This window comes from Chelonoidis abingdonii, chromosome 10, assembly GCF_003597395.2.
Source record: "Chelonoidis abingdonii isolate Lonesome George chromosome 10, CheloAbing_2.0, whole genome shotgun sequence".
NCBI classification, from domain to species: domain Eukaryota; kingdom Metazoa; phylum Chordata; order Testudines; family Testudinidae; genus Chelonoidis; species Chelonoidis abingdonii.
In genome coordinates this window covers 1,594,969-1,621,896 of record NC_133778.1, presented here as the reverse complement: position 1 = coordinate 1,621,896, position 26,928 = coordinate 1,594,969, and the positions used below count along the sequence as shown (strand labels likewise).

The 26,928-nt window shown below is 40.2% G+C and overlaps 1 protein-coding gene across 10 annotated transcripts in view; it reads left to right on the top strand.

Moving 5' to 3' along the window:
• Window positions 1–26,928, top strand: part of HDAC4 (histone deacetylase 4) — a 494,934-nt gene that overhangs the window by 227,448 nt on the left and 240,558 nt on the right. For all 10 annotated transcript variants that reach the window (XM_075069863.1, XM_075069860.1, XM_075069862.1 and 7 more), the window contains one exon: window positions 21,263–21,507. In XM_075069863.1, coding sequence (XP_074925964.1) covers window positions 21,263–21,507 — 245 coding nt within the window. The remainder of the gene's footprint in view (window positions 1–21,262; window positions 21,508–26,928) is intronic.

Sequence of the window (26,928 nt, the reverse complement as noted above, 5' to 3'; positions counted from 1 at the left end):
AAGGCAACAATTTATTTCCAAATAAACTTATAGTTCTTCGTACTCTGATGATAACTCCCTTCTTTCTGTCTCTCTTGCCTGCCTTCCCTTTATCTCAGTTGGTCTATCAGAATTTTTAGTGTCCTTGTCTCTGATGCACCTCTAAAAAAGATAGATAGAATCATAGAATTTCAGGGTTGGAAGGGACCTCAGGAGGTCTAGTCCAACCCTGTGCTCAAAAATAAATTTTTGCCTCAGATCCCTAAATGGCCCCCTAAGGATTGAACTCTCAAACCTGGGTTTAGCAGGCCAGTCCTCAAACCACTGAGCTATCCCTCATCTCCCAAAATATATGGAGATATAACTGTCTCATAGAACTGAAAGGGACCCTGAAAGGTCATTAGGTCCAGCCCCCTGCCTTCACTAGCAGGACCAAGTACATAGTTTTTGAGTTTTATAGTAGTTTAACCATTATATCTTAGTTTTAATAGTCAATAGTTTGAGTACTTTCTTTTAGATAAACTTTGGGTTTTACACCCACACCCACGCGCAGGTACTGGACTATGTCCAGGATTCACGGCTTCAAACTCTGCGCCTCTTGCCCACGTTCCTTCTCAGTCAGTGATGACCACCACGCTGGCTCTGCTGCCTAGGGGAAGCTCACATCAGGTCCAGGAGCAGTATTTGCCAGTCTTTCCCCAGCCACACCTGATAAGGCCATGCTCTTTGCCTCCGGAAGCATCTCATGGAGTTTTTCATGAGACTTCACTTGGACCCAAGTGAGGAATCCCTCCCCCAGTTCATCAGCCAGATTCAGCAAGGAGCATAATTCTTGCTACCATGTCCAACCCCAGTGCCAGCGGAACCATACCCAGAGACCATTGTGGGGCCTAGTTAAGAGGTAAGGAAGCATGCTCATAAGCACTAAGTCTTCCTCCAAATCAAAAGAGATGGATGCTCTTTCCAGTAGTTTGTCCCAAGGGGACTGAGCACGCACCAAGTCCTATAGACATGAGAAAAAGACCTACAAGCAATGGAATCCAGCGGTTCTGGACACTGATATGTTGGTACCACCGTCACTGGCACCCCACAAGATGTGGGACCCTTCTGTACTGGAGAAGACTACAGCAACAGTACTGATATCTTGAAAAGAGTGCCTCTTGCAACAGGGAGATGCAGAGCTGTGGCTGCGCCTTAAGATGTATTTGCCTGGCCCGGATCTGGATTTACCCTTCCATCAGGTCTGTCCTCTAATAGAGAGAACGGATCCCTACCATGGGACATGCTTCTGAGGAGCTGTGTGGTAAAAGTAGCTACCAATACATGGAAGTGCTTGCATGGAGCACTCAGAGCTGGGAAATCAGAACCATCTATCTTGCTGAAGAGGAATGCTGGTCAGCTGCCAAACCCACATGGAGCTCGTGCAGCCAGCACCTACTCTACTTTGTCTAATAGATTCCACAGGCCTGAGAGGGAAGAAAGAAGAAAGTCATAATACTTAGAGAACAGAAAAAAGGCAACACAAAGCTGCTGAATGGTCTAGGTATCTGGAGAGAAAATTTGTAATATCTTGCCTCCATGCAGAAGGAAGCGTAACAGTCTCTGAATCAGTGGATGGTCATTTAACAAGAACATATGTTTTAGCAACAGTTTCAACAGTCTAAATGAACTACTTTCTTCAAAAGTCAAGAAACTTCAGCCTATAAGATCTTTAAGAAAATCAAAGAAGCAGTAAGAAAACCAAGAAGATGTTAGAAGTCACCTATGCTCCTTCTAGGACATAGAATATAATTCTATTAAAAGAAGGCGTACTCAAAATATTTTAATAGTAAATGAACAGATTGATAATGCTGATTAATGACCTGGTCAATCAATTGATATCACGTTTCAGCACAGGTGTACTGCAGAGACACAGAATAGGTTAAGAGAAATTTTACAATTTACCTTAAAAACTAATCCAGAGATTCCTCCAGTCAGAAGAAAAATAAAAGGCTTTCACATAACTGCGGAATAACACAGCATGCTATGATAAAAGGGAAATCTGACCGTTCTCAAGGAATGCAAGTTCGCCTTCCCTTTCAAGACAATAGTATTTTCAGTAGATCATGAGAAAAGAAGGTCCAGAGCAGCAAAGCACATGAATGACTTCAAGCGGGTCAGTAGTCCGGTTGAATTCAGCATTCCTTGACTTTTCTGTGACTTCTGCTTAAAATTATCACACATACTAAAATGCTTTGCTGGATCAGTGCTCAAGACACTATTTTTATTCATTCAAAAAATGAACTTGAGGGGGAACAAATTGTGCAATTTTAAAATTATATTGAAATAAAATATAATTCTATAAAAATTTCAGGTAATGCTAATGGGACCCTGATGTATTCAAATTTTATAATACTGCAGACATATTACAATAAAGCCATTTCCTAATTTTGCTTAGTGAACAAATGTTGCCTTTCAGTTCCCCCAGTGCAAACTCTGTGAACCAGATTTGAGAATTTAGATTTTAAAAGGAAATGAAAAGCTGCTTTATGAAAAATATCAGGTGAATTAATCTTCACTCTCTACAGTTTGATAAAGGAGATCCAAGAATAAATTTTTAAAGTATTTTGTTGATAATGTCACACAGCATAGCTATATTAGGAGACACTAACATTAAATTTTGTAGTAGTTAGTTTCAAAAGACAAAAAAAAGTCTGTTTTCTGTACACCAGCCCTTGCCCGCCTCTCTCTACCCCTGCAAAATTTGCCAACCTTCAGAGTGATAAATTTAAACTAGAGCAAGCTTTTCCTTGGCCCTTGTATGTGCTCCAAGAGCTACTGACATCAGATCACTTCTTTGCATGCACAGAACAGATACAAACAGCACTCAGCATTTTCTGGAAAATACCGGCAAAGCCTCTGAAGGCTAAAGCACTATTCTGTTTTATTTGCACCATATACATATATGATACTGCTTCTAATCTACATGGAGCGCAAATACCATACCTAACCTTTATAACTATAGGGACATAATTTATGAACTGGTCATAGTCTGTGAAAACATGAAGGTTAAAGAGCAGAATTTAGCCATATAATTCCACAAAATCTCACAAGGAATAATAGATGTCTTAAACGCAGGCTCTTTTAAGCACCACTGTTCTAGTGTAAAAAATTCTGTGACAAGAAACATATTTAAAGCTGTGAATGAACATACTGCACACAGGAAAATTAAAGTGTGGATACAGTTAAAAGCAACAATTTTACTGGAATGGTTCAAACTGCTACAGTTTTGAAGGCTTTTAGTATAAGCACAAAAATGTATCCAACTGAATTTAAAATTGAATCTATAATACATCACCTATTATGCTAAAAAAAACAAGGAAAAACAAAATGTACTCCTCATAACGCTAATGTGAACATTATACTTTACAGAAGAATACAAAAATACCTCTTCCTCCCCTCTGCATCTTATCCTGAGGAGACCTTACTCTCTCGTATTGTTTCAACTCTATGGCAATGACTGACAAATACATCTTCTCCTCTCATCTCTCCTTCTGTTCTGTCATAAATTTTAGCTTTTTTTTTTTTTAAAAAAAAATCTTTCTAGATGTCTTTCTAACAACTTGTTTAAAATAGCTGAAAAGGAGCTCCTTATATTTTCTTCTAAAACCTTTCTCCATCCTCTGGTTCTGTTAACATCACCTCTGCCCTCTGTTGCTGGTAGTCATTTTGACTTCACCCTCTTCTTCCCGCACAGGCCAAGTCACTTATCTGACATATTGATGTAGAAGTATCACCTCTATGCTATCTCCCTAGGGATCCGTAGAGGATGTTTTGAGGTGTCTGTGACTTTTATTTCTTTTATATGTCCCCCAGATCAAATGTTCACATGTATTTGAAGTTTTCCTTCCAGGGCAAGCCCATATTCCTGTCCCATCCCACCTCCACCTCAGAAGACGAAGTTATTTACAGTTTTATTCTCTCCACCTGCCTTCTCGTCTTTCCCAAAACAGATGGCTAGAAACACACATTCCAAGAGATTCAGGAAGACCAAGAAACACAAATCTGAGAAATCAATAGTCTTTCCTGTTGAGAGGTAGGCAAAATCTCCTTCTCCTGTGAATCCAGCAGGAAAGTCTTTTTTTTGTTTTGTTTTATTTTATTTTATTTTATTTAAACTGATGACTGGACTGTATTATAGAAAAGGTCCAGTCCACCCTAGATGTGTCAGATGAGGAAACAAAGTTTTGCTTTAAAAAGGAATCCACTAAAAATGAAAATATCCAAAGAAGGAACTTGATTTAGCCACACATTTTTTCCATTGAATCTAGAATGGATTTCAGAGGGCTGTGCCCAGAGCATGATAAAACCAACAGCTAGACTTAAACTGTATAAAGTCTAGGTGGACAAATATACGAAACCTAAGGATAGATGCCATTGTCTCCAGGCTGAGGAAGATGACTGATACCACTCAAAGGCTTCTTAAAGACTCGATTGAGAAAAGCATAGAGCAATGGCTTATAATGGGCCTTATGAAACTTTAGTATCTTCTAGGCTGTTCTCCTGGGTCAGTCAAGCCTATGCCCTCATCATTTTGAGAGCAATGATATCAAAACTTTTCAAACTCTTTAAGGGCTTTTTAGTTGTCATGCTTGATCTAAAATGTATGGTATTGAATTCCTGTTCCTCTGTGTTTTACAATGAAATAAGATCTAGCTCAACGAATGGGTTGAAGATTCTCTCTCTAAAGCCAACGTTCATCTTCCATTCAACAGTGCACTGTAGTATTCAAAAAAGTGACTGACCTATGTAAGCTTCAGCTACCCAGCCAAGAAAGACTGAAGTAAAAACACTTTCAACTTCGGATATTTTTGAAAAACGTGGGCGGAGGCATCCTTACACAACTTTTTATTCTCTCAGGGAGAGGGATTCTTTAACTATTCCTCTGGTCAGAGGACCAGGCTTGAGACTGTCTTCCTAAATCATCCTGCAGCACCAACACCTCTAAGTAACAATGAGCATAGGGGCCAGCCCAGACTGCATAAGCCATGTAAGGTGAAGGCTAAACGAATTCTTCAGTGCCTAGACAAGTTCAGCTTGTGACCGATGGGCCCTGAAGATAATCTGATTGGGTAATATGCTGTACACTCAACTGCATCACCCTTCGTACACATAATTTCTTCATACCTCTCTCCCACTTAGGGGTTTAAGGTACCAAACAGACTGTTGGATCCTAAAAGAGAATATTCATAATTCTGCCTCCATGCATAATAGGTGGAATGATGTTTAAGTGTCTAGGTTTGTGCATGTCAATTCCCTAAGACCATTTAATAGGTAAGACAGAATTGTCCTAAAAAACTATTTACTACTTTTCATTTTTGAAGGAGACACAAAATCCAACTCTCCATAGTATTTTGAGATTCCAGTACAAAGGAAAGAGTTTGATAAACCATCGAGTCTTTGTTCTTTGATCTTCAATTTTAGTTTCCTGATTGAATAAAACTGAGGAATTTACTAGAGGGGTCTATATTCAAGTGGAAATCATTTTAATGTAAAGATTTTACAAAAAAGATGTGATTATATATTCTGTCAGCATTTTACACAAATGCCTTTATATTGGGGTGGGCAAACTTTTTGGCCCTAGGGCCACATCAGATACAGAAATTGTATGGAGGGCCAAGTAGGGACGGCTGGGGGAGGCTATGCCTCCCCAAACAGTGAGGCGTGACCTGGCCCCCTGTCCAGCCCCCCGGAACCTCCATCCCCATCCAACCCCCCTGCTCTCCACCCCTGACTGCCCGCTGGGACTCCTGCATCCTATCCAAACACCCCTACTCTCTGCCCCCTGACCATCCCCCCAGGACACCTGTCCCCTATCCAATCTCCCCTGCTTCCCACCCCCAACTGTCTCCCCTGGGGCCCCATCCAACCCTCCCTGCTCTCCTTGCCCCACATTACCTGTGGGGTGAGGGAAAAGGGGGCTCAGTCCTTTCCCTGTGCGTTTCCCCTGCTCATTTGGCTGCTCTCCTTGGCAGCTGGGCAGGGCTCGCTCCCTGTCTGGGCTTGGCTGCTTGGGGAGGAGGGAGGCCCTGGCTTGCTCTGCCCCTGTCCCTGGCAGCAGGGCCCAGGCCCCTTGACGGCCCCCTGCAACCCTGGCTGCTCCTCGCCTCCACTGCCCCTGGAACTCCTCCTGCAAAGGGGGGAGGGGATAGCTCAGTGGTTTGAGCATTGGCCTGCTAAACCCAGGGTTGTGAGTTCAGCCCTTGAGGGGGCCACTTAAGGATCTGGGGCAAAAATTGGCCCTGCCAGTGAAGGCAGGGGGCTGGACTCAATGACCTTTCAAGGTCCCTTACAGTTCTAGGAGATTGGTATACCTCCAATTATTTTTCCCTGCCCCCTGACCGTGCCACACTAGAGCACCAGGTCTGGTGGTGCTGTAGCCCTGTCACCTGGCCGGAGCTGCAGTCACGCTCCCCAGGCGCTGAGGGAACTGTGACTGCGAGGGAGGCAGTGAGGGAAGGGAGCAGAAGGGGAGGGGCCGGGGGCTAGCCTCTGCCCCACTCACCGCACTACCAGGGAGTTGGGCTGGCTCCTCAGCAAGCCTGTCCTGACCCTGCTCCCTGGCAGGAGCTCAGGGGCCAGAGGGAAGGGTCCTGCAGACCGGATGTGGCCCGCAGGCCTTAGTTTGCCACCCGCTGTTTTAGACTGTATTAAATATGTGAAAACCAAGATGTGTTTCTTTGCAATGAGTAAGTAACATTAAAACCCCATCTGTTTTCCAAAGTTCAGCTCCTCATTTGAAAACTTTCAGTGGGTGTTAGGATAATTAAGTTCGGTTCCAATTCAGGCTGAAATTTTCTCATATCCTCAAAATATTCCATTTCTTGTTCACATTGCAACCTGTGTGTTGGTTGTAGGGAATCCACGCTGCTATTAATAGAAACATGTGAATTCCGAGGAGGATGACCAAGGCTGTATTTGAATTCACTCCACACATATCCAAAGCATGTAAGTGTTGAGCTGTGCAGAACTAATAGCAACTGTGGTGAACTGAGATACCTGCTTTTCGAGGATGGCCAAATCATCAGAAATGCTATAGCCTGTGACAACCAGTATTAATGTGTTGTGGGAGGCAAGTCTTTTTAGCCCAGTGAATTGTGGGTAGCAGAATAGTTTGTTTGAATAAGTATTCACTCTTTTTCATTTAAACATATATATTGGTTTGGTCACACTCTTCATTGTCTCTAAATTAAAAACGTTTGCTGTGATCATCTGTCTCGTAGCAAACACTAACTTTGAAGGTGACTAGTAACTCTCTGTAAATATTTGATTCTTTTATGTAACATACAGTCCCCAGGTAAGATCGTTACCAAGATATCATTGCTGGTAGGAAATATCTCATAATAAAGACTAATTGTTCTAGATTTTGTAGTATTTTTAAAGCATTTTCTTTTGCGGAAAGAGCAGGTGGATATTTGATAGGAAGGTTTCTCTGAGATAAAAAGCAATGCTCTGCAGTTGATATTTCATGTGTGTTTTAACTGTTAAATGTCCCAGTGCAAAAGTCACTACATGAAGCACTGGTTATGGGTTATGACATCATGCTAACATAAATCTCAATTTATTTTCTTTCTTTTTGTTTTAATAAACATTTCTGGTCTTGTATTGAAATGGATAGCTGGTTTCTTGACTCCCACTTTAATGTGAGCTAATTGCATTATATTTTAATAACAAACTCGATGATAAGCAGAAAACTAGCATATTGTGGACTAAATATACCTCGTGATAATCTTTCAAACATGATTATGATGCAATTCCATGTTTTCGTTTGTCCCATTATGGTTTACAGGAAAATATAATTTTTTTTTTATCTTGGCACTGCAGTCAGATACTGCAGAAGCTTGTTTCTATAAATAGCCCTGATCTCACTGTCTCTTAGTGTTTCGGCGAGTTTTGACATTTACTGAAGTGTAGACAGTAGAAAGAGTGCTTTGCATGCACAATGAACCCTTCACAACAGTACCAGGTGTTTTGGTTTTTTTTTTTGTTATCTTGTTTGATAGGCGTTCTCTTTAGTGCTGAAAAACACTGCATGGAAGCAGAAAAAGGGTATTTGAAAATGATGTGGTGTGTTTAATTTTTTTGAGACACCCATAGAATACATAAGGATAGGCGAATCTAAATTTTCATCCTGAAGAAATTACCCTTACTTCGTTCAGGAGATGATTTGTACCAAATTAATGCTGTGTTTTTTGGAAACTGCATTCATGCCTTTGAAGTCTCCCAGCTGTTCAGTATACTTGTTCCTTTATGTGACATGTTTCTGGCGTATGGAAATCATTCTGACAATAGTACCCTGCATTTTTAGGCTTTGAATAGTGCAGCGGGTCAGCCTTGAGGAAATAAAACATGTGAAATGAAACACCTCGACATACATAGTACTATTTCCAGTTCCATCTAGCAATGAAAACCACTGAAAATAATTCTTAGGGGAGATTTGTACACGTGCGTACTCATTCAGCTGCATCAGAAATAGCTGTCATCGTTTATTGTGTGCATCATACTATGCAAATACCTTGTTTTTTCAGAAAGGTAGTGTGTGATGTTTTGCTTTGTGTTTGATGATAATAACTGAAAGACTGCGGGTGTGGACCAGGGCTGCTTCATTTTATTTTTCTTTTATACTAAAACACTTGACAAGCTGTATTGGCAGAATTTATCTGAAGGGCAACACTAGCATGGCAGCAATTAGAGGGAAGGCAAACTCATTAGTCAGAAACAAAGCTAAAGAAAGTCATGAGGGTGGGGGATGAAGGGAGGGAGGTTGAGCCAATAGTTTCTGGAAAGCACTGGACTCCTAAGTTCAGATACATTGATCCAGAAGGAGTGTGTTCCTCCCTGATGTGTAGTGGTTTGAAATACACCAGGGACTACAGAGTTACTGTATGTGTTGAAATACTCTTGTACTGGGGTGTTGGCACTCTGTCTCCCAAGCTCGCTGTCTATCAGACATGTGGTGGTATGTCTGTACTCTATTTAATCTTGTTTTTCTCCCCCCCAGCCTTGAGCAGAAACTCACCTTCACTGTTTTTATAGGAGACTGTGGAGATTAATGTATCTTCTCCCTTGGATCAGGAGAAAACCGAGGAGTAAACTGGACTGGGTATCTAGATAGTTAGTATTTTGTAGATTCTGGGGTGTGTGGCTGTCTGTGTATTTGCGCGTCAGAGTGTCACAAAGCAAAAGACTAGTATAATACATCTGCTTTTGAAGTTGACATTGCACCCAAATTGTAACAAAGGTATTGTCTTCTGTTACCTTACATAAACTACTTTGTGAGAAATTGGTTTCTATATTTAAAATTAATACAAATACATTTCCTTTGTATCTAAGTAAACATTGCACTGAAAATAAGATTTCAATTGAACTCTTACATTTTTAGATGTTTTGTTTAAAATAATTTTGTTAATGCATGTTTGTCTTTCTAGTATTTTATGCTTTAATGTTATGTTCAGTGTTTTAAAGACGGCCAGGAACACTATAAAAGAAAAGAGAAAAATGCAAATTATTTTGAAGAAATGTAATGTAAATTTTGTGTGTATAAAAGTGACACTTCCCCCACTTCCTTTCAGAAAAAATTCTATACACATACACACACACACATATGCAATATTGGCAGAAAGCTATTTGCCAGTGTTCTGGGGCAAGAAGCAAAAAAAGAATACTAGTGCATGAAAATCTAGCAATGTGGTACTGTATATAGCCTTAATACAAAATAATTTAATGTAAAAAGATCTTTCAGAAAAATATGAGAAACCTACTGTGTGAAAATATTCAGTGTTTGGATTGAACAGTTCATTATGGCAATTCGTAACCAACAAATGACTCCCGTTAATCATATTTTGGGGAAACTATGAATTTCCAAATTTGTCAGATGTAACATTTTAACTAAGTGCCAGACTCTTAATAACTTCAACCGGTAAGGAGTGGGATGCTTTAGATCTTAGCTAATTTACAACATACATTTTTTTGGAAACCTCTAAATGTCTTCATTATTTTGGGGCAGAAGAATAGCACAGTGTGTTTTATCATGTTATGAAAGTAATAGTAAAGTGGAGAGACTGAACAGAATCCCTGCATATCTAGTGAAAAATAAATACAGTGTCCTCCTTTTTACTGATTATTTTCCTACAGTGCAGGAAAAGATGTGGAGAACATAGGATAGTTTATTCATAATTGAGATCTTGTCTTTTAATTCATGGGTTTGGTATTTCTCATTAAAACTCTGAATATAGCCTTTGTGCTTCTGCTAACGTCATTAATTTGATTGTATTAATATGTTCTCAAGGCAGAACCTATAAAAGCAATTTTCTAGTCTACCATAAAATATTCATGAATACAGGCTTTTTTGTTTTGATGATGTGTTCATTAAGTAGAAAAGGTTTTATTGTTTTCAGGAGGGCTCTACAGGTCAGAAGCATTCAGTGCTTCTGTTGGGACCTCATGGCATTTCAAATAGTTTTTGAGACGGAAATAGTACGAGTCATGTTTGACGCACCACTCACTGAATACAATGAATGAGAACTGTGGTTATGATCTCTGCAGCTGGCACACTGTGTTAGGACTTGAGACATTTTTTGTGGATTTGTTCTTCCATTGTATCTCTACTCAGTATTAAAAATGTGTCAGTTGTTGAGTTTTCTCAGGAATATTAAACTGTCTTTTTTTTTTAACATGATGGAACTTAAGCTGTTTTTATAGGGCAAATTAATAGTAATTTAGAGCTGAAAAGCTCTCTGAATTGCTCACTATTCTCGTCTAAATACTCCGGTGGTTGAGTAATGCAAAGCTTTAGCTACTCCATTTGGTCTAGTGCAGAACAGCTTAAGTGTTCATTTCTTTTCCCATTGAATAGCATTTATTTTTTAAATTTAGTAACTTTGACACTTGGGTCATGAATTAGTAGTTTGTGAAGAAATTTTAGGTGCATATTTAGAATGTGAATAATTTTGATGTAACGGTTCCTAGCTCTGAAAATTAGCCAGACTGAGTAAACGACTTCCACCTGCGTTTTAGAAATTCTGATCTTTATTTACTGTTTCAATAAAGATGTTTGCAGTACTGCCAACCCCAAATGTTCAGTTATCTTGTCAGGCCTACAAAAGTCATACACTAGACTTAAACAACATGAAATGAAAGCAAACAAATTTGGGAGTTCTTTTGATTTGCCCTCTGGTTTTTGGTCTTTTAGCATTCACAATTTCAAGTTCTTCTCTGCAACAATAAGGGCTAGAAACTTACTTAAAAAAGAATGGTGGGATTCTCTCATAAGAATTCTAAGCTGTGGCTTTAAGAAAAACACAGAACATTGAAAGACTCGATACAATTGTGAGTGCTGCCAAGACTTTGCATAGTATTGTTCATATTCATTATTTCCCTCTCAGAAACTTTCTGGGCAGGGAATCCATAGACAGCTGACTACTCTAGTATTAACTATTTCTTTAAGGTTTGGATTGTTTTATGATCATACACTGTATTTGATACAAAATTCCTATATCTCGTAATGGACTTAAGCTAGATTTGATTGAACAGTCTAATTTGAGGCTAAATTCTGACTCTCACTGGTATGAAATCAATACAGATTCTCTAGATTTACCCCAATATAACAGAGATCAGAGTTTAGCCCTAAATGAATTATCTTGAGTAGATTCAGAATTACATAACATGAAAAACCAAATTGTGAGAAATGTATTGCCACCTGTTTCAAGTATAGATATCACGCAGATTTCTTACTGTTTACAGTGAATATGATGAAGCATACCTATAGTCCCCTTGGAGCAGAGGCTTTGTCTATTACATCTAAGGCCTGTTCTACACTGGGGGGAAGGTGGGGGTGAGCTAAGTCAGTCTTAAGTTATGCAATTTCAGCTACGAAAATAGCATAGGTCGACTGCTGATGCTCCCTCGTCGGCTCTGCCTACGCTTCTCGCTCTGGTGGAGTACCGAAGTTGACAGGAGAGCACCCGGTGATCGATTTATCACGTCTTCACTAGATGTGATAAATTGACCCCTGCTGGATCAAGTGCTCCGGAGGCAAGTGTAGACATGTCCTTAAATGTTGTTCTGATGGAAATAGTAAATTGGCTCCTTCACACCCACAGTACATGTTGTTTCTGAAGATGAGTTGTACATGATCTAGCTGTTAGAATTTTTGTTTTCTACTGCTTACTTTTGTGTGTGGATATTTTCATTAGTCTCTGTTAGCATCCTGAGACTTCTGGCAGGCTCTCGAAGATATGTACTGTAGGAATCTTACTGTGATGATAGCCTTGTTCTGTCTTGGGAGAAAAAACTTTCAAGTAACCGTGATGGTAGTGGGGGACATCCCATATTTAGAAAAATCAATTGTCTGCCTGTTCTTAAAATATTTTATACATTTGTATGTGTTTTCCAGGTTAGTATTTAGAGATATTTGATAACATTGGAGGTCTGTCATTACTCCACCGAATTCTAAAGTTCTGGTCTAGTGTAGATGGCCATCAGAGATTTGTCATAGAGCTGTGAACAGAATCTGTTCAACAGATTTCATATTTGGAAGATATCATAAGGGAAACATGAGGCCAAACTTCTCAAATGATTTCTCCCTGTCTGCTATAATGCACGTTTTATGGCTTAATGTGAACCGGTAGTTTTCGAAGATTGAGTGAACTAGTTGAACATTAGTAAATGTATCTTCAGTCTTTAAAAAAAAAAAAAAGCATCTGAATGCTTTTGTTCAGATTTTGGATTCTAGGAAACTGAGTATTAGTTTCAAACTTAAAAATTTCTTCCCCCTGCTTCGAAACCATTAATGTTCATATAGCATTAGGTCTAACTTTAGTACCGAAAATTCATACTTAAATGCTGACACAATTCTAAACTTCCCCTTTTATGTCTGCTATAAAATACCTAAACTGATGCATTATATCACAAACTCAAATTAAGAGCATCCATGCTAAACAAAATCTATTTTGAAACCGTTTTAAAGTTAAACTGGTACAACCTTGACCACAGATCAGGCCTTGGAGAGCTGTTGTATGATGAGCTCTTTTGAAAATCTGGCCCATATTTTTTCTTTCTCTCTCTCTCTCCATTCTTATGTGGCCCATACTGTAGAGTATTTGAGAACCTATCTAACAGAAGAGTTCTCAGACTTTTCCATAGGATGGTCCTTCTTTTAATACAGAAACTGGCTCATGGCCATCTCTGCGGCCAGTAATTGGTGAAGAGATGGCCACATTGCATTCCAACTATTGCAATTGCTTACGTGGAAAATTAATGTTTAATTTATTATACCTGTCTTTTAATGGTTACAGTTAATAACCAGAAGGAGGAATGACCACTGTGAACCATCATTTGGTGACCTAGGCCACCAGGTTGGGAGCCACTGATCTAACCCAATAAAGTGTAAAGATAGCCAGTTGTTTAATTACATATTTCACTCCCACACTTGAAGATAGTGTTACAGTCAGCATGGATTTGTCGGGAACAAATCGTGTCAAACCAATCTGATAGCTTTGTTTGACAGAGTGACAAGCCTTGTGGATAGGGGGTAAGCGGTAGATGTGGTATATCTTGACTTTGGTAAAGCTTTTGATACCATCTCGCATGACCTTCTCACACTAACTAGGGAAATGCAACCTAGAAGGAGCTACTATAAGGTAGATGCATAACTGGTTGGAAAGCCGTTCCTAGAGAGTAGTTATCAGTGTTTCGTATAATGAGTGGGGTCCTGTAGAAATCAGTTCTGGGTCCGGTTCTATTGAATATCTTCTTCGATGATTTAGAAAATCGCATAGAGAGAACACTTATCAAGTTTGTGGATGATACCAAGCTGGGAGGGGTTGCATGTACTTTGGAGGATAGGATTAAAATTCAAAATGATCTGGACAAACTGGAGCGATGGTCTGAAGTAAATAGGATGAAATTCAACAAGGACAAATGCAAAGTACTCCACTTGGGAAGCAACAGTCAGTTGCACACATACAAAATGGGAAATGACTGTCTACGAAGGAGTTCTGCAGAAAGGGATCTGGGCAGGTCATAGTGAGGACCACAAGCTAAATACGAGTCAACAGTGTAACACTGGTGCAAAAAAAAGCAAATATCATTCTGGGATGTATTCGCAGGAGTGTTGTAAGCAAGACATGGAAAGTAATTCTTCCGCTCTACTCCATGCTGATTAGGCCTCAATTGGAGTATTGTGTCCAGTTCTGGGTGCCACATTTCGGGAAAGATGTGAACAAATTAGAGAAAGTCCAGAGAAGAGCAACAAAAATGGTTAAAGGTCTAGAAAACATGACCTATGAGGGAAGTTTGAAAAAACTGGATTTGTTTAGTCTGGAAAAGAGCAGACTGAGAGGGGACATAACAGTTTTCCAGTACATAAAAGCTGTTATGGGCGGGCAGGAGGGTGCTGGGAGAATTATTGTTCTTAACCTCTGAGGTTAGGACAAGAAGCAATGGACTTAAATTGCAGCAAGGTAGGTTTCGGTTGGACATTAGGAAAAACTGCCTAACTGTCGGAGTGCTTAAGCACGGGAATAAATTGCCTAGGGAGTTTGTGGAATCACCATCATTGGAGATTTTTAATAGCAGGTTAGACAAACACCTGTCAGAGATGGTCTAGACAATACTTAGTCATGCCATGATGGCAGGGGGCTGGACTAGATGACCTCTTGAGGTCCCTGCCAGTCCTATGATTCTGTGCCTATCTGTTTACCTGTTACACACAGTCTTTGAACTAGAATCAGCCATACAAACATCTCCTGTTGTAAGTGGTTCACAAATGGTCACTGAACTCCAACAAGAGATTCTTAGGTTCATCTAGCTTTGTGATGATGCCTGCATTTGAAACAGGATGCTATCTCTATGCAGCAGTTAGTGGCAAACAACTGTGTGTGAAACTACAGAGTGTAATGATCTGTCATTTTCACAAGCCTGATGTTCTATGGGAAATTTGCTACAGTATTTTCCAGGGCAGAGACAGGGTTCTAGTGGTGGCTGTTTTCCTTTTTTGTGCTTCTGGATCCGGAGAGGAATGTGGGAGAGTGGAAAAAAAAATGGAGCAGGGAAAAAGTCAGGAAGGAAAACAATAAAAGTGGCAGGAGCAAGTTGTAGAATGAAAAATAGCGCTTCCAGCAATCTGACCTTTTGCTCAAAAAAAAAAAAAAAAAAAGCCTTCTGCATAGTGTGAATATGTGGGCAGGCTTAAAACAAACCAAAGGAAGTATTTTTTTCACACAACCTGTGGAACTCCTTGCCAGAGGCTCTTGTGAAGGCCAGACTGTAACGGGGTTCAAAAAAGAACTAGATAAGTTTGTGGAGGATAAGTACATTAATGGCTATTAGCCAGGATGGACAGGGACGCTGTCCCTAGCCTCTGTTTGCCAGAAGCTGGGACTGGGTGAAGGGATGGGTCACTTGATTATCTGTTCTGTTCATTCCCTCTGGGGCACCTGGCATTGGCCACTGTGGGTAGACAGGATGCTGGGCTAGATGGACCTTTGGTCTGACCCAGTGCGGCCGTTCTTATGTTCTTCTATGGGAAACCTCTAAGAACAGCTTGGTTCTGCAGAAAGTGGTTTTGGTGATTCATTAGCTAAAACACACTCTGAGTCTGTAATGCTTGGTGATGGATAATTACTTTTTGCTCATGTAAATTCCCACAATACCTTCATCTGGAGACACTCTCATATATATAATACAAGTAACTTCATGTGCTAAACTACATTTTTGTGTGGTAAACAATTGCTGCATTCCACCTTGGAAGTGGCTGCATTTCACTGATGGTGTCAATCATGTCATCTCTGTGTATAGTTTGGATATCAGCTTATGTGAAACACTTTTTTGACCTGCTCATGTCACAGGTCAAATTTAGGCAAATTGAAAACTTTGCTTACAAAAAAAACCCTGGCATATCTCTATTCCCACTCACACTATGGCCTTGTGCAAAGTCTTTCTTCCCTGTCTTAATTTTCATACTGAAATTTACTTTCAGTTTCAATGGTTTCTACTTCCAAATGTACCCCCAAAATAGTCTCTGCTCCCTTGCAGAGTGTGCTATTTTTGAAGGGATGGATAAGGGCTTGCTTTTCCCAGACGAAGCCTTGCTTTTGACAAATGTCTAAACAGTTCTGGCAGTGGGGCATCTCAGCCTAAGCCAAGCTTCCACCCCCTTCATATTCTTCTTTAGTTGTCATCTGTAGACCTTTTCCCATGCAGCTCACCTATACACAGGAATCTGTTGCTGAACCTGTCCACTATTCCCCATGTCCCCCCTTTTAAATGCAAGACTAAAAATTCCTAGAAGCAATCATCTTCCCTTTAAAAAAAAAAAAAAAAAAAAAAAAAAAGAGGGGAAGAAAAATGGTTTCCATTCGTTTCTTCAGGGGTGCCTCATTGGAGCAGCACATCATGTGAAAGACAGCACTGTCTGCGTAGCTATCACAATCAAGAAATGTCGAATTTAAGGTTATCCATGCAATGTTAATGCTGTCAGCTTGTACATTTGCATTACAGTACATTACAGTTTTTTACATACATTATCACGTTTTTTAGGAGTTGGAAACCTTATCAGAGCATAAGCAGAGCACTATTTTTTCCTCCAGTTTACCTGATTATGTGCAAAGTCAGGTCCATAAAATCCTCACATAGGAGAAGGTCCAGATATCACAGAACCAATCTTCAGGGCTCACTGCAGTTTCCTTTCCCATATTTATGGGGGGCTGAGAAGTCAATAACTACCTGGGAACTCAGCCCTAGAGGTCTCACTTTTAGGTGGGGTGGCACAACCAGGCTCCAGAACAGTTCATCTACTCTCTGATGTCCTATATTACACAGGCCGTAGAATTTCAACCGTTTATCCCTGTAATTACCTCAATCATTTGTGTTTAACTAAAGCATATCTTCCAGAAAGGTGTCCAGTTTTGATCTGAAGACACACAAATTGAAGAGTCCACTACTTCCCTTGGTAGTTTATTTCAGTAGGTGCATTTGTGCCTTATTTTTAATTTGAATTTGTCTGGCTTTGGCTTCCAGCCATTGGTTCTCATGTCTGTCTCTGCTGGATTAAAAGCCTTTACACAGTATTTTATCTCTGTGATGGTACCTATACACTGTAATTCACGTCAGCTCTTGATCATCTTGTTGAGAAGCTGGACAAATTGAGCGCTCAAAGGGCATTTCAACCCAGTGGGATAATGCACCCTACAGGCATGTGGTATCTAATGCGCACTAGCATGTTGTATATTAATTGATCTGTGTAGAACCTGTTGGTGTTCCCTGAAGGTTCCCTACTGTGTGTTGAGTACTGCTCTCTACGCAACCTTCACCGTGTTATTAGCAGGGTCTACATGAGCCAATTAATGCACAACATGTTAGTGCCCTTTTGATATTACACCCTCACCCACCCACACTCCGTAGAGCATATTACGCCACCTTGCAGACAAGTCCTAAGTTTCTCACTGTAAGACAGCCCTCAGATTCTGTTTGTGGCTTTTTTTCTGCACCCGCTCCAATTTTTCAACATCCTTTTTAAATGTGACACCAGAAGTGAGCACAGCATTCCAGTATTGGTCTTACCAATGCCATATACAGAGTTAAAATCACCTCTCTGTTTCTCTTCACTGATCCCCTGTTTATACATCCAAGGATTATGTTAACCTTTTTTGCCACAGCTTTGCATTGCTTGTCCACTATGACCTCTACATCCTTTTCTGAGTGATTGTTTTCCAGGATATAGTTCCCCATTCTGTAGATGTGGCCTGGATTCTTTGTTCCTAGGTGTCTGACCTTGCACTTAGCTGTATTCAGATGTATTTTGTGTGAATGGGGTTAGCTTACCAAGCAATCCAGATCACTGTGAATGACTGTCTTATCCTTCTCCTTATTTGCCATTCCTTCAATATTTACTTTTAGTAGTGGTTTTATATTTACTTCCAGATAATTGATAAAAATATTGAAGAACATTAAGCCCATGGAAGCCCAATAGAAACACCTGTATTTGATGATGAAGGGTATTTATTTGTGAATGGAATTTCCAGGGTGTTTGTTATGTTAATAGCCTAATAGAGTTTTGGAGTGAGAGCTGGCAATCCATCATGTCAGATATGACAAGACCAGTGTGGAGAGACAGAGAGAGGAAGAGCGCCCCGGGGTGAAAGTAGGCTGGTGTGGGCCGGTACGGCGTACTGGTAAGAAGTGGCCGCTGGTACCGGCACGTACGCAGCCAATGTCAAAGTGCTGCCCTGGATCCTTTTAAATCGCCACCGGAACCCTGGGTGGCGTGGGTCAAGCAATGCGGATAGGGTGGCTAGGGGAGGCCGACTCCCAGCCCTTTCCCTTCTGCCTGAGGCCCCACCCCTTCCGGGGCCCAGAGTCAGGCCCCTGTACCGGTAAGTCTTCTATGCTACTTTCACCCCTGAAGAGTACATTTTAAAAGATCATTTGTGTACAGAATAGTCCTCTTAACATTGCTCAGTGGGGCATTCAGAACAAAACTCTACCTTAGTATTTATATTTTATAGATATTTCCAGGTGACATTGAAGGACACATCAGTTTAAAGAACATCAAAGTCAACTTGTTCTGCAGCCATGTCTCACTTCCATAGGGAAGTGACTGATATAAAACCCATAGTTAAGCAACCAGCCTTAAAGTAGAATTTCAGTTGAATCTTGCATAAAATGAAAGCTTTCATTTGAGATATTAGTTGACATTTCCTTATATTGTATGACAGTGACCTTTCTGGTAGCCAGCATCTCACTTAGAATGATTAGCGAGCTGGCTGTTTTACCTACGATGGGATAATTTATATCGTTTTTTCCTAGACCCACACCCCAATTTGTTTCTAAGAACAGTTTGCCCGTCTGTGTTAATCATGACATTGTCCATCTTTTAGTTTGTTCTAATACTTGTTGGTTGTGGGAGAGTCAACTTCATGCCTCCGTTCTCATCAGATCCAGTCAAATAGTTTCTGACTCAAACTCTGTCATGTGGGCAAAAACAAAGCCCTGTTTATTTTCTATAGAGAACATGTAAGCAGTCAAATATTGCAGTCCACGTGAGTCAAATTTGCTATCAAAGATTCTTTGAGTCATTTTAAATGATTTCTCCTATCCCTTTTTGAGCTAGTTCAGTCAGAGCTGTGACTGCTTCTTAGGCAGAGGGGAAAAAAAAAAAAGTCATGTAAAGAAATTTACAAGAAGGTGACCTGCTATACACATCTCTGTTCCTTTACTGAATGTTGTTAAGGCTACAATTTAGTCATGAAGGGCATGGCAGTCCCGGATTCTGTGACTTTACCGGACCTCTGTGACTTCTTCAGATTCAGCTGTCAGGGACTGGAGATGGGGCTGGAGGCGAGACTGTGCGCCCTTGCCCTGCAACTGAGGCTGGAACCAGACAGGACCCTGCATCCCCTGTCCTGTGGCTTATGCCCAGGGGCTTCAGCAAGGGTCATGCACCCCACCCTCTGGCTGCGGCTGGGCTGGGCAAGGGCTGCAGCCAGGGCCACACACCTCTGTCCTGCAGCCAGCTCCAGAGCGGAGGCTGTGCACTCCCTCTCCTGATGCCCCAGCCCCATGGTTTCCAGCGGGGGCTGTGTACCCCGGCACCACATTTTTATACTTCGATAATTTGACAAACATTTTGTTAGCACAAGTGTTTTCCAAGATGTTGTGTGTTCTAATTGTAGATAAATGTAGTAAATCCTTTTGAAAAGGACTAAGGATTTTTTGTAAAGTTAAATGTACATATATTTTTATCATTTTTTAACAAATGTGGCTTTTCATATCAATATAAACATCTCAGAGGAGATACTGAGTTTCCTTATGGAGCAAAACATTAAAAATATAGCAAATATAAACAGCTGTAATATTTAGTACAGAATTAGAATTTTGGTTGCAATTTTGAATATTTATATGATAGTGGATGGTTGTGGTTGTAAACGAAAAAACAATGGAAGTATATTGATTGAGATCAGTGTTGCTGCAGTGTTTTCACTGAACACCTGTCCTGTTTGCTTCTTTATGAAAAGTTCCCAGTTCTCAGAGAAATGCTCTTTGTGTAGCCAAATAACTGACTCCTTAATACGCCAAGTATTCAAGTACATTTTTTTACCCTCTTTATCCCTGGATCCTCATTATTTAAGGCTTATCTCCAAACAGATGCTACACTGTACAAAGGGGCATGGTGTGGCATTTCTAGGTATCCATCTGCTTTAGAACCGCTGCATTAGCTGCTAGTACACTGAGCTGTGTTTAGTGCTTCTCTGTTACACTACAGGTTTTCCCCTGTGGAAAGGGAGTTTTCTTGGGACCTCTCCTATCTTCACCTGACATTTGAATTTTTCCTGTTTCCTTGTAAATTTTTGGCCACAACTATATCCCACAAAATAGATTTAGTAATAATAATACCCTACCTAGCTCTATCTTTAGATCTTTTCATCTTTAGATCTCAAAGCACTTTAAAAAGGTCAATATCATCTTCTTTTGTAGATGGGGAAACTGAGGCATCAGGAAGGAAGTTACTTAGGCAGCATCACCCATCAGAACAGTGAAAGTCAGGAACTGACCTCAGGTCTCCAGTCTAGTACTCTGTGCACGAGGTTTCCCATTCCAGAAGCAGATTAATATGAATTTCTCACCTAGTGTGCGGCTCCTATGATGATGTTAAACAGTGGGTCCTCTTTAGGGTTGCCAGATGTAAGGTTTTCGACTGGAATGCCTGGTCGAAAAGGGACCCTGGTGGCTTCAGTCACCGCCTTTAGAAGTCCGGTTGGCAGGGCCGGCAGACTCCCTACCTGGTTCCACGCAGCTTCCTGGAAACAGTGACACGTCCCTTGTCTCTTAGGTGTAGGCGTGGCCAGATGGGCTCCACAGGCTGCCAGAGCACCAGCTCCGCAGCTCCCATTGGCTAGGAACTGCAGCCAATGGGAGCTGCGGGGGTTGATGCCAGTGGGTGGAGGCAGCATGCACTGCACAGAGCTGCCTGGCCACTGTCCTTGCACCTAGGAGCAGGAGGGACATGTTGACGCCTCCGGGGAGATGCCAGAGGTAAATGCTGACCAGAGCCCAGACCCCTCATCTCCTCCTGTACCCCAACCACATACCCCAGCGGTGGTATGTCCTTTTGCAATATGAAATATAAGAGAGATGGTGTTTTTGATTCAGGTATTGTGGTTCCCGAAAGCCTTCTAAAAGCCAAAGCTAAATTCACTATTGAACAGGGAATAGGCTGATCGCTCTTTGTTTTTTTCTTTTGCAGTTGATGTGAACACAGCACTGCCCTTGCAAGTTGCACCAACTTCAGTCCCCATGGATCTCCGCTTGGACCACCAGTTTTCCATGCCAGTGACGGAACCTACACTCCGAGAACAGCAGCTCCAGCAGGAACTCCTGGCTCTCAAACAAAAACAACAAATTCAGAGACAAATCCTTATAGCCGAGTTCCAGAGGCAGCATGAGCAGCTCTCCCGTCAGCATGAGGCCCAGCTCCATGAACATATAAAAGTAAGTGATTGAAACAGCTGTGAGAGGTGGGTAGAAATACTAATTTAAGAAAAAATGCTCTAAATGTAGGCGGACTTGTTTGAAAGACAGAGAAGCAGTGGGACTGGTAACCCCTGTTTAGAGAGCCATATGTGTAGGTTTGATACAGAGAACCAAGTACCAAATTTTTAACAATGAGAGATTAAATTTAGATTCCAGTCTCCTAGGTCCTTATCTAGGCACCTAAATAAGTGGCCTGACTGTCGAAAGTGTTGAACTGCCCAACTACTCCCATCAACCCACTTATATAGAGGCCTAAGTATGGATTTAGGAGCCTGCATTTAGGATTTCATTTTTGAAAAATCTTGGCCTAAATAAAGAAAGAGAGAGCCCTTTTTATTGTCGATATGGCTATTGAGAATAGAACTTGTAGGAGACCGATGTTACTGTTCTGCTTAATATCTAAATGTAAAAGTGCACTTATAAGTTAGTGACCATAAGTGTTAGGTTGAGGGAAAATATTGTGTATGTGATATGAGTCCAAAATTATTCTCACCTGATGATGCTTTATATAACCAATATTTGTAACATTCTGTAAGAAAGTTAAACAAAGGATTAGTTTTGAATGTAAACATCTGAGATTGGGATATTAGAGTCTATATTCAGTCATTGCAGTTTATCTTCCTATGGCTTGTAAACACTTTGAGGCAGGGACTGTGTGCGCTTTGGTATTTTAGCAAAGCCTAGCACAAATGTGGTGCTTTTATAATGGTGGATCATATTTCCTATTAACTGCAGAGGAAACTCAGCCTGAGTAAGGGGTGCTGAATAGAGGAGCATTAATTAATTTGATTAATGTTACCAATTTGCTGTTAGAATGGACTGAACACATTGTCCATTGCACATCTGCAAGTTATAAAGCAGTCCTCTGGATATTATCTCCTCCAGAGCAGCACAAAAGCATATGCAGGGTTGAGAAGGGGAAAGGGGAGGGGGGAGAGGAGGAGTGCGTGGGGTGTGACTTTCAGTATTAAGTGCAGGTTAACCTCTGCCCTAATATTTTAAACTGCTCTGTCAAACAGAATGAAAGCTAACATAACAAATGGAAGTAGGAGGTACGATTTGGAAGATTGCTGTTGCACAGTGAAAATGTTAAAGATTATATAAATATTCAGCATAACAGAGTATTGCTATGGTAACGTCAGTTTTCAGAATTGCAAATATGCTTTCCTCTCAAAGGGGAGTTAGAACTGCACAGGGTAAATAGTGTTGATGTAACATTAAAAAGTGATTGGACCCTGAATCTTATATAACTTTTTCATATATAACCTTTCTTTTTAAAGGTTAAGTGCCGTATTATATTTACAGACTTTCTAAACAGTAGAAAAGACCTATGTTAATTACTGTCCATTGTAACATAATTGACTTAAGTTGTCAGCAATAATACCTAAGAAACTGAAGATTTAGTGCCAGCTATTGTGTGGCTCATCAGCACTGTGCATGTATTTGTGTGGTTTTAAGAACGTAATCTCTTTAGGGCAGGGACTGTCATTTATCATGTGTATGTACTGTGTCTAGCACAGTAAGGCCTAATCTGGGTGTTTGTTGCCTTTGGGTGTTACCACAATGTAAATGTTAAATAATGGTACTGTCAGTACCACAGTACTGACCTTCAGCACAGATTTAAATTGCACTCAAGGTTTCTGAGCATGAAAAATGCTGTTCGTTGTGAACTGTACAAAAGGTATGGTGATTGTCAGGTGCGGAGACGTTCCAGCTAGTAATTTAATTGTAAGGCCATTAATAATAATCTTTAAAACAACAACATATCAGATGGAACCTCCAAAATTAATGTATATATTGAATGTATCTTGAAAAAGTGCATCGTCTGATTTGTATAAAATTTGTGTTTATGACTTCAATAAAAGTCTGTTATAAAGAAAAATTGAGCACAGATTGAAAAAGCTAATTCATTTAAACCAAACTATACTAATCTCATAATCATTATTTTCAGTTTTGGCATGTTTTTATTGCATTGTTAATAATTCAACCTACATTTAAAAATATTTGATATTTAATAAAATGACTGGGTGAATTAACCTTGGCAGCTGTATTTATTCCAACCACCATTAGAGTTATATGAGTTGTCATTCAAGAGCTTGAATGAAACACAGAACCTCATGCTTGATCTCTGCCCAAAGATAGTAGTGGTGGTTGCAATTTATTTTTATTATTGTTGAGCTGTTTTGGAGCATAGGACATATGGTGGGGGGAGAGAATGCTCATCCCATTTTTTTTTTTTTAAATAAAGCAAACAAACAACCTTGCAGCCAAAACAGGGAAGCTAGCTGTGAGCTGAAAGGTGAAACTTGGCATAGAAATAGCCCTGATGGAAGGGCTAGTGCCCGTCCTTTTTTCAGAGGAAATAAGTTTTGATTTGAAAATCAGATGCTTAGCATGTGCAGGAGAGTTCTGTTAAACTGCAGTGTGTAAGGAAGGGTCTGCTGTCTGTGTGTGTGCATAACTATATCTTAGCTGCATAAGGAAAGTTCTAGTCAGGTCCAGGTAGAGATTCCCTTTATTACCCTTCCTTTTTGCTCTAGTGACTGAACCTTTTGCACTGTAGACATATCTGATTCATGGCATGACAGTTAAGAGTTCTGAGCATAAATTAGCATTGTTTGCTATGAGTATGTCTGCACTATGAGCTGGAATTGTAAATTCCAGTTTGAGTGGACATACCCGTGCTAGCTCTGATTGAGCTAGTATGCTAAAAAGAGAGTGTGGCTGTGGGGGGCAGAGGCCAGCCATTCTGAATTCATACATGTCCAAGATACTAAGCGTGTATTTGGGTGGCTAGCCCTTCCCACTGCTTGCATCACTGTGACATCTCTCTGTGTTTAGCATGTTAGCTCTATCAGTGGGTATGTCCATTTGAGCTGGAATTTACACCTCCAGCTCAAAATGGAGATATACTCTATGTTTTATGGTATCATATTATTTAAGAGATTATGGAATTGTAGAGGTGTCTATTTTCAACATGTTTAATGTTAGAGTAAAACCTCAACAAGCTAGTTCAGAGATCCTTAAATTGTTCCATACCTTGGAGGTTAGAGCATTGGCCTTGTAAATTAGGGTCCTCAGTTCAAATCTCCATTGGGCCTTGTGGAAACTTTTGTTTGTGTCTTGTTGGTATAGCAGAATGGTTCTTCACAGAGGGTGTGAAAGATCCCAGAATCAAACGCTGACAGGCCACCTTGGTGCATGTGATATTTCAAGTAAAAAGAAGGCAAAGGTTATTCTCAGAAAGGAATATTAACCATTGAAACAGATTATTAAAGCATATATTGATTTCTCCATCTCTTGTACTCATTAAACCAAGACGTCTTTCTAAAAGAGAGACAAGTAGTTCAGCCACAAGTCATTGAACTGGATGTAGGATGTTATTGCAGGAGATCAGACAAGATGATCATAATAGTGACTTCTGGCCTTAAAATCTTTGCCGTTTCAATGGAACAAGCAAAGTATGAGATACTTGCTCATTCACATCATCTGCCACATCATCCTACTTTTGGTGTTAATTTTATCGCTTTCTTAATTCAGCTTAACAGACACATTTAGGAATTGTCTCTTTCCTGGATTTGCAAGATAATATGAATGCAAATAATGTTTTTGCAGAGGATCTTCTTTATCATTCAGACTCTTCCTATTCTTATATCCATGAGAAAAAATAAATGTTTCAGTCAATGTAATACAACATGGGCCTTAAAAATGAAAATTAAAAAGCTATATTAGTTTTTTTAAAGAAGGAAGGCTGGCCATGTCCAAACTTATTAGGCTCACTTGCATAATTTAGAGAGACCAAGACACACATCAAATCAATATGGAATGGGAAGATTTTGATATCACTCTGGATTGTGTTCTGCTGAGATAAAAGTTCCCGTCAAATTGGACCACATGCATGTGTTAAGTTAATCCTTCTGTATGGGACAAAGTAAGAGTCAGCCCTGCCTATTTCTCGCTTATTCCTAGGAGCACAACATTTTCTCACCTTCCACTTGGGAATTCAGAATTACCAAGTAGACTGTTGTAGAAGGTTGGACTTGGGACTGTGGGGTGTCTCTATTTAATGCTGGGAAAAGTGCTGGATCTGAATGATTTACAAAATATGTTGAAGTTAGATGAAAGGTCTGTTTTTCCAACCTTCAGCTTACGTGTTATGTTTCTAACTGCACAGAGGTGGAGGGTTTGAAGAGACCACAAACAGAAGCAGAAACAGTAAGAAAGGGTTGCATGTTCACACTTAACTTTGGTCTTTCATGACTTTTAGGGTCTATTAGTGCAGGGGCTCTCAATCTATTTCTTTCTGAGCTGTCATAAACAGATGGTTAAGGGTTAATGCCTCTTTTTACCTGTAAAGGGTTAAAAAGTTCACCTAGCCTAGCTAACACCTGACCAGAGGGACCAATGGGGGAACAAGAGTTTTCAAAAGGAAGCAGGGAAGTTTTTCCTTTTTAGAGTTTCAGTTTCAGCCGGAGTGAAAAGATCTAAGGAACCAGCCTCTTATCAGAGTAGTAATTTTTGAACAGGAATCAAAGGTTTATGTTATTTCTTTGTAACCTGTCTTATGCAATTAGAGGTAGAATCAAATTGGGTATTTGGGTATTTTTTTTTTTTATTTGTGTAACTAAATTTGTGCCCAGGAGAAAATCCTCTGTGTTTGAAATCTGTTGTCTGTGAGAATAGCTGGTATGCTAATCTCTCCCAGAGGGTTTTCTTTTACCTTCCTTTTCTTTAATTAAAAGCCTTTTTTCTTAATACCTGATAGGTTTTTCCTTGTTTTAAGATCCAAGGGGTTTGGATCTGTGTTCACCAGGGAATTGGTGAAGTCCTTCAAGGCTACCCAGGGAGGGGAAGGTTTTGGGGGGACAGGGAGTGATCCAGACACTGAAAATTTTGGATGGTGGCAGTGATACCAGATATAAGCTAGTAATTAAGCTTAGAAGTGTCCATGCTGGTCCCCACATCTGTACCCTAAAGTTCAGAGTGGGGAAGGAACCTTGACATGAGCCGCCCCCCTCCCATGCTATAAAAACTCCAGGGCCCACCTGTGTCACAATAATGGGTTTTCTTACATTGTAGTGGGGTAATAAGTTGCCTGTCTGGCTATATCAGCAAAGCCCACTTAACCCTGTGCCAGCAGGATCAACAGCTACTAATTGGATTCAGTATTTAAAGCAAACACTACCAATCTATTGCAGGAAATTCAGAAATATTACCAGAAAAACTGTGCATGTTAAACATTATGGTGACACATCCTATGGATTGATAGAAAAAGCACTTATTTGATTGATATATAATTATGCAGATAGGAAGTTTTCAATAAAAATATAATCAGATAGACTGAAAAGACCTTCTGTTCTAGAAGGCTGGGCAACTAAT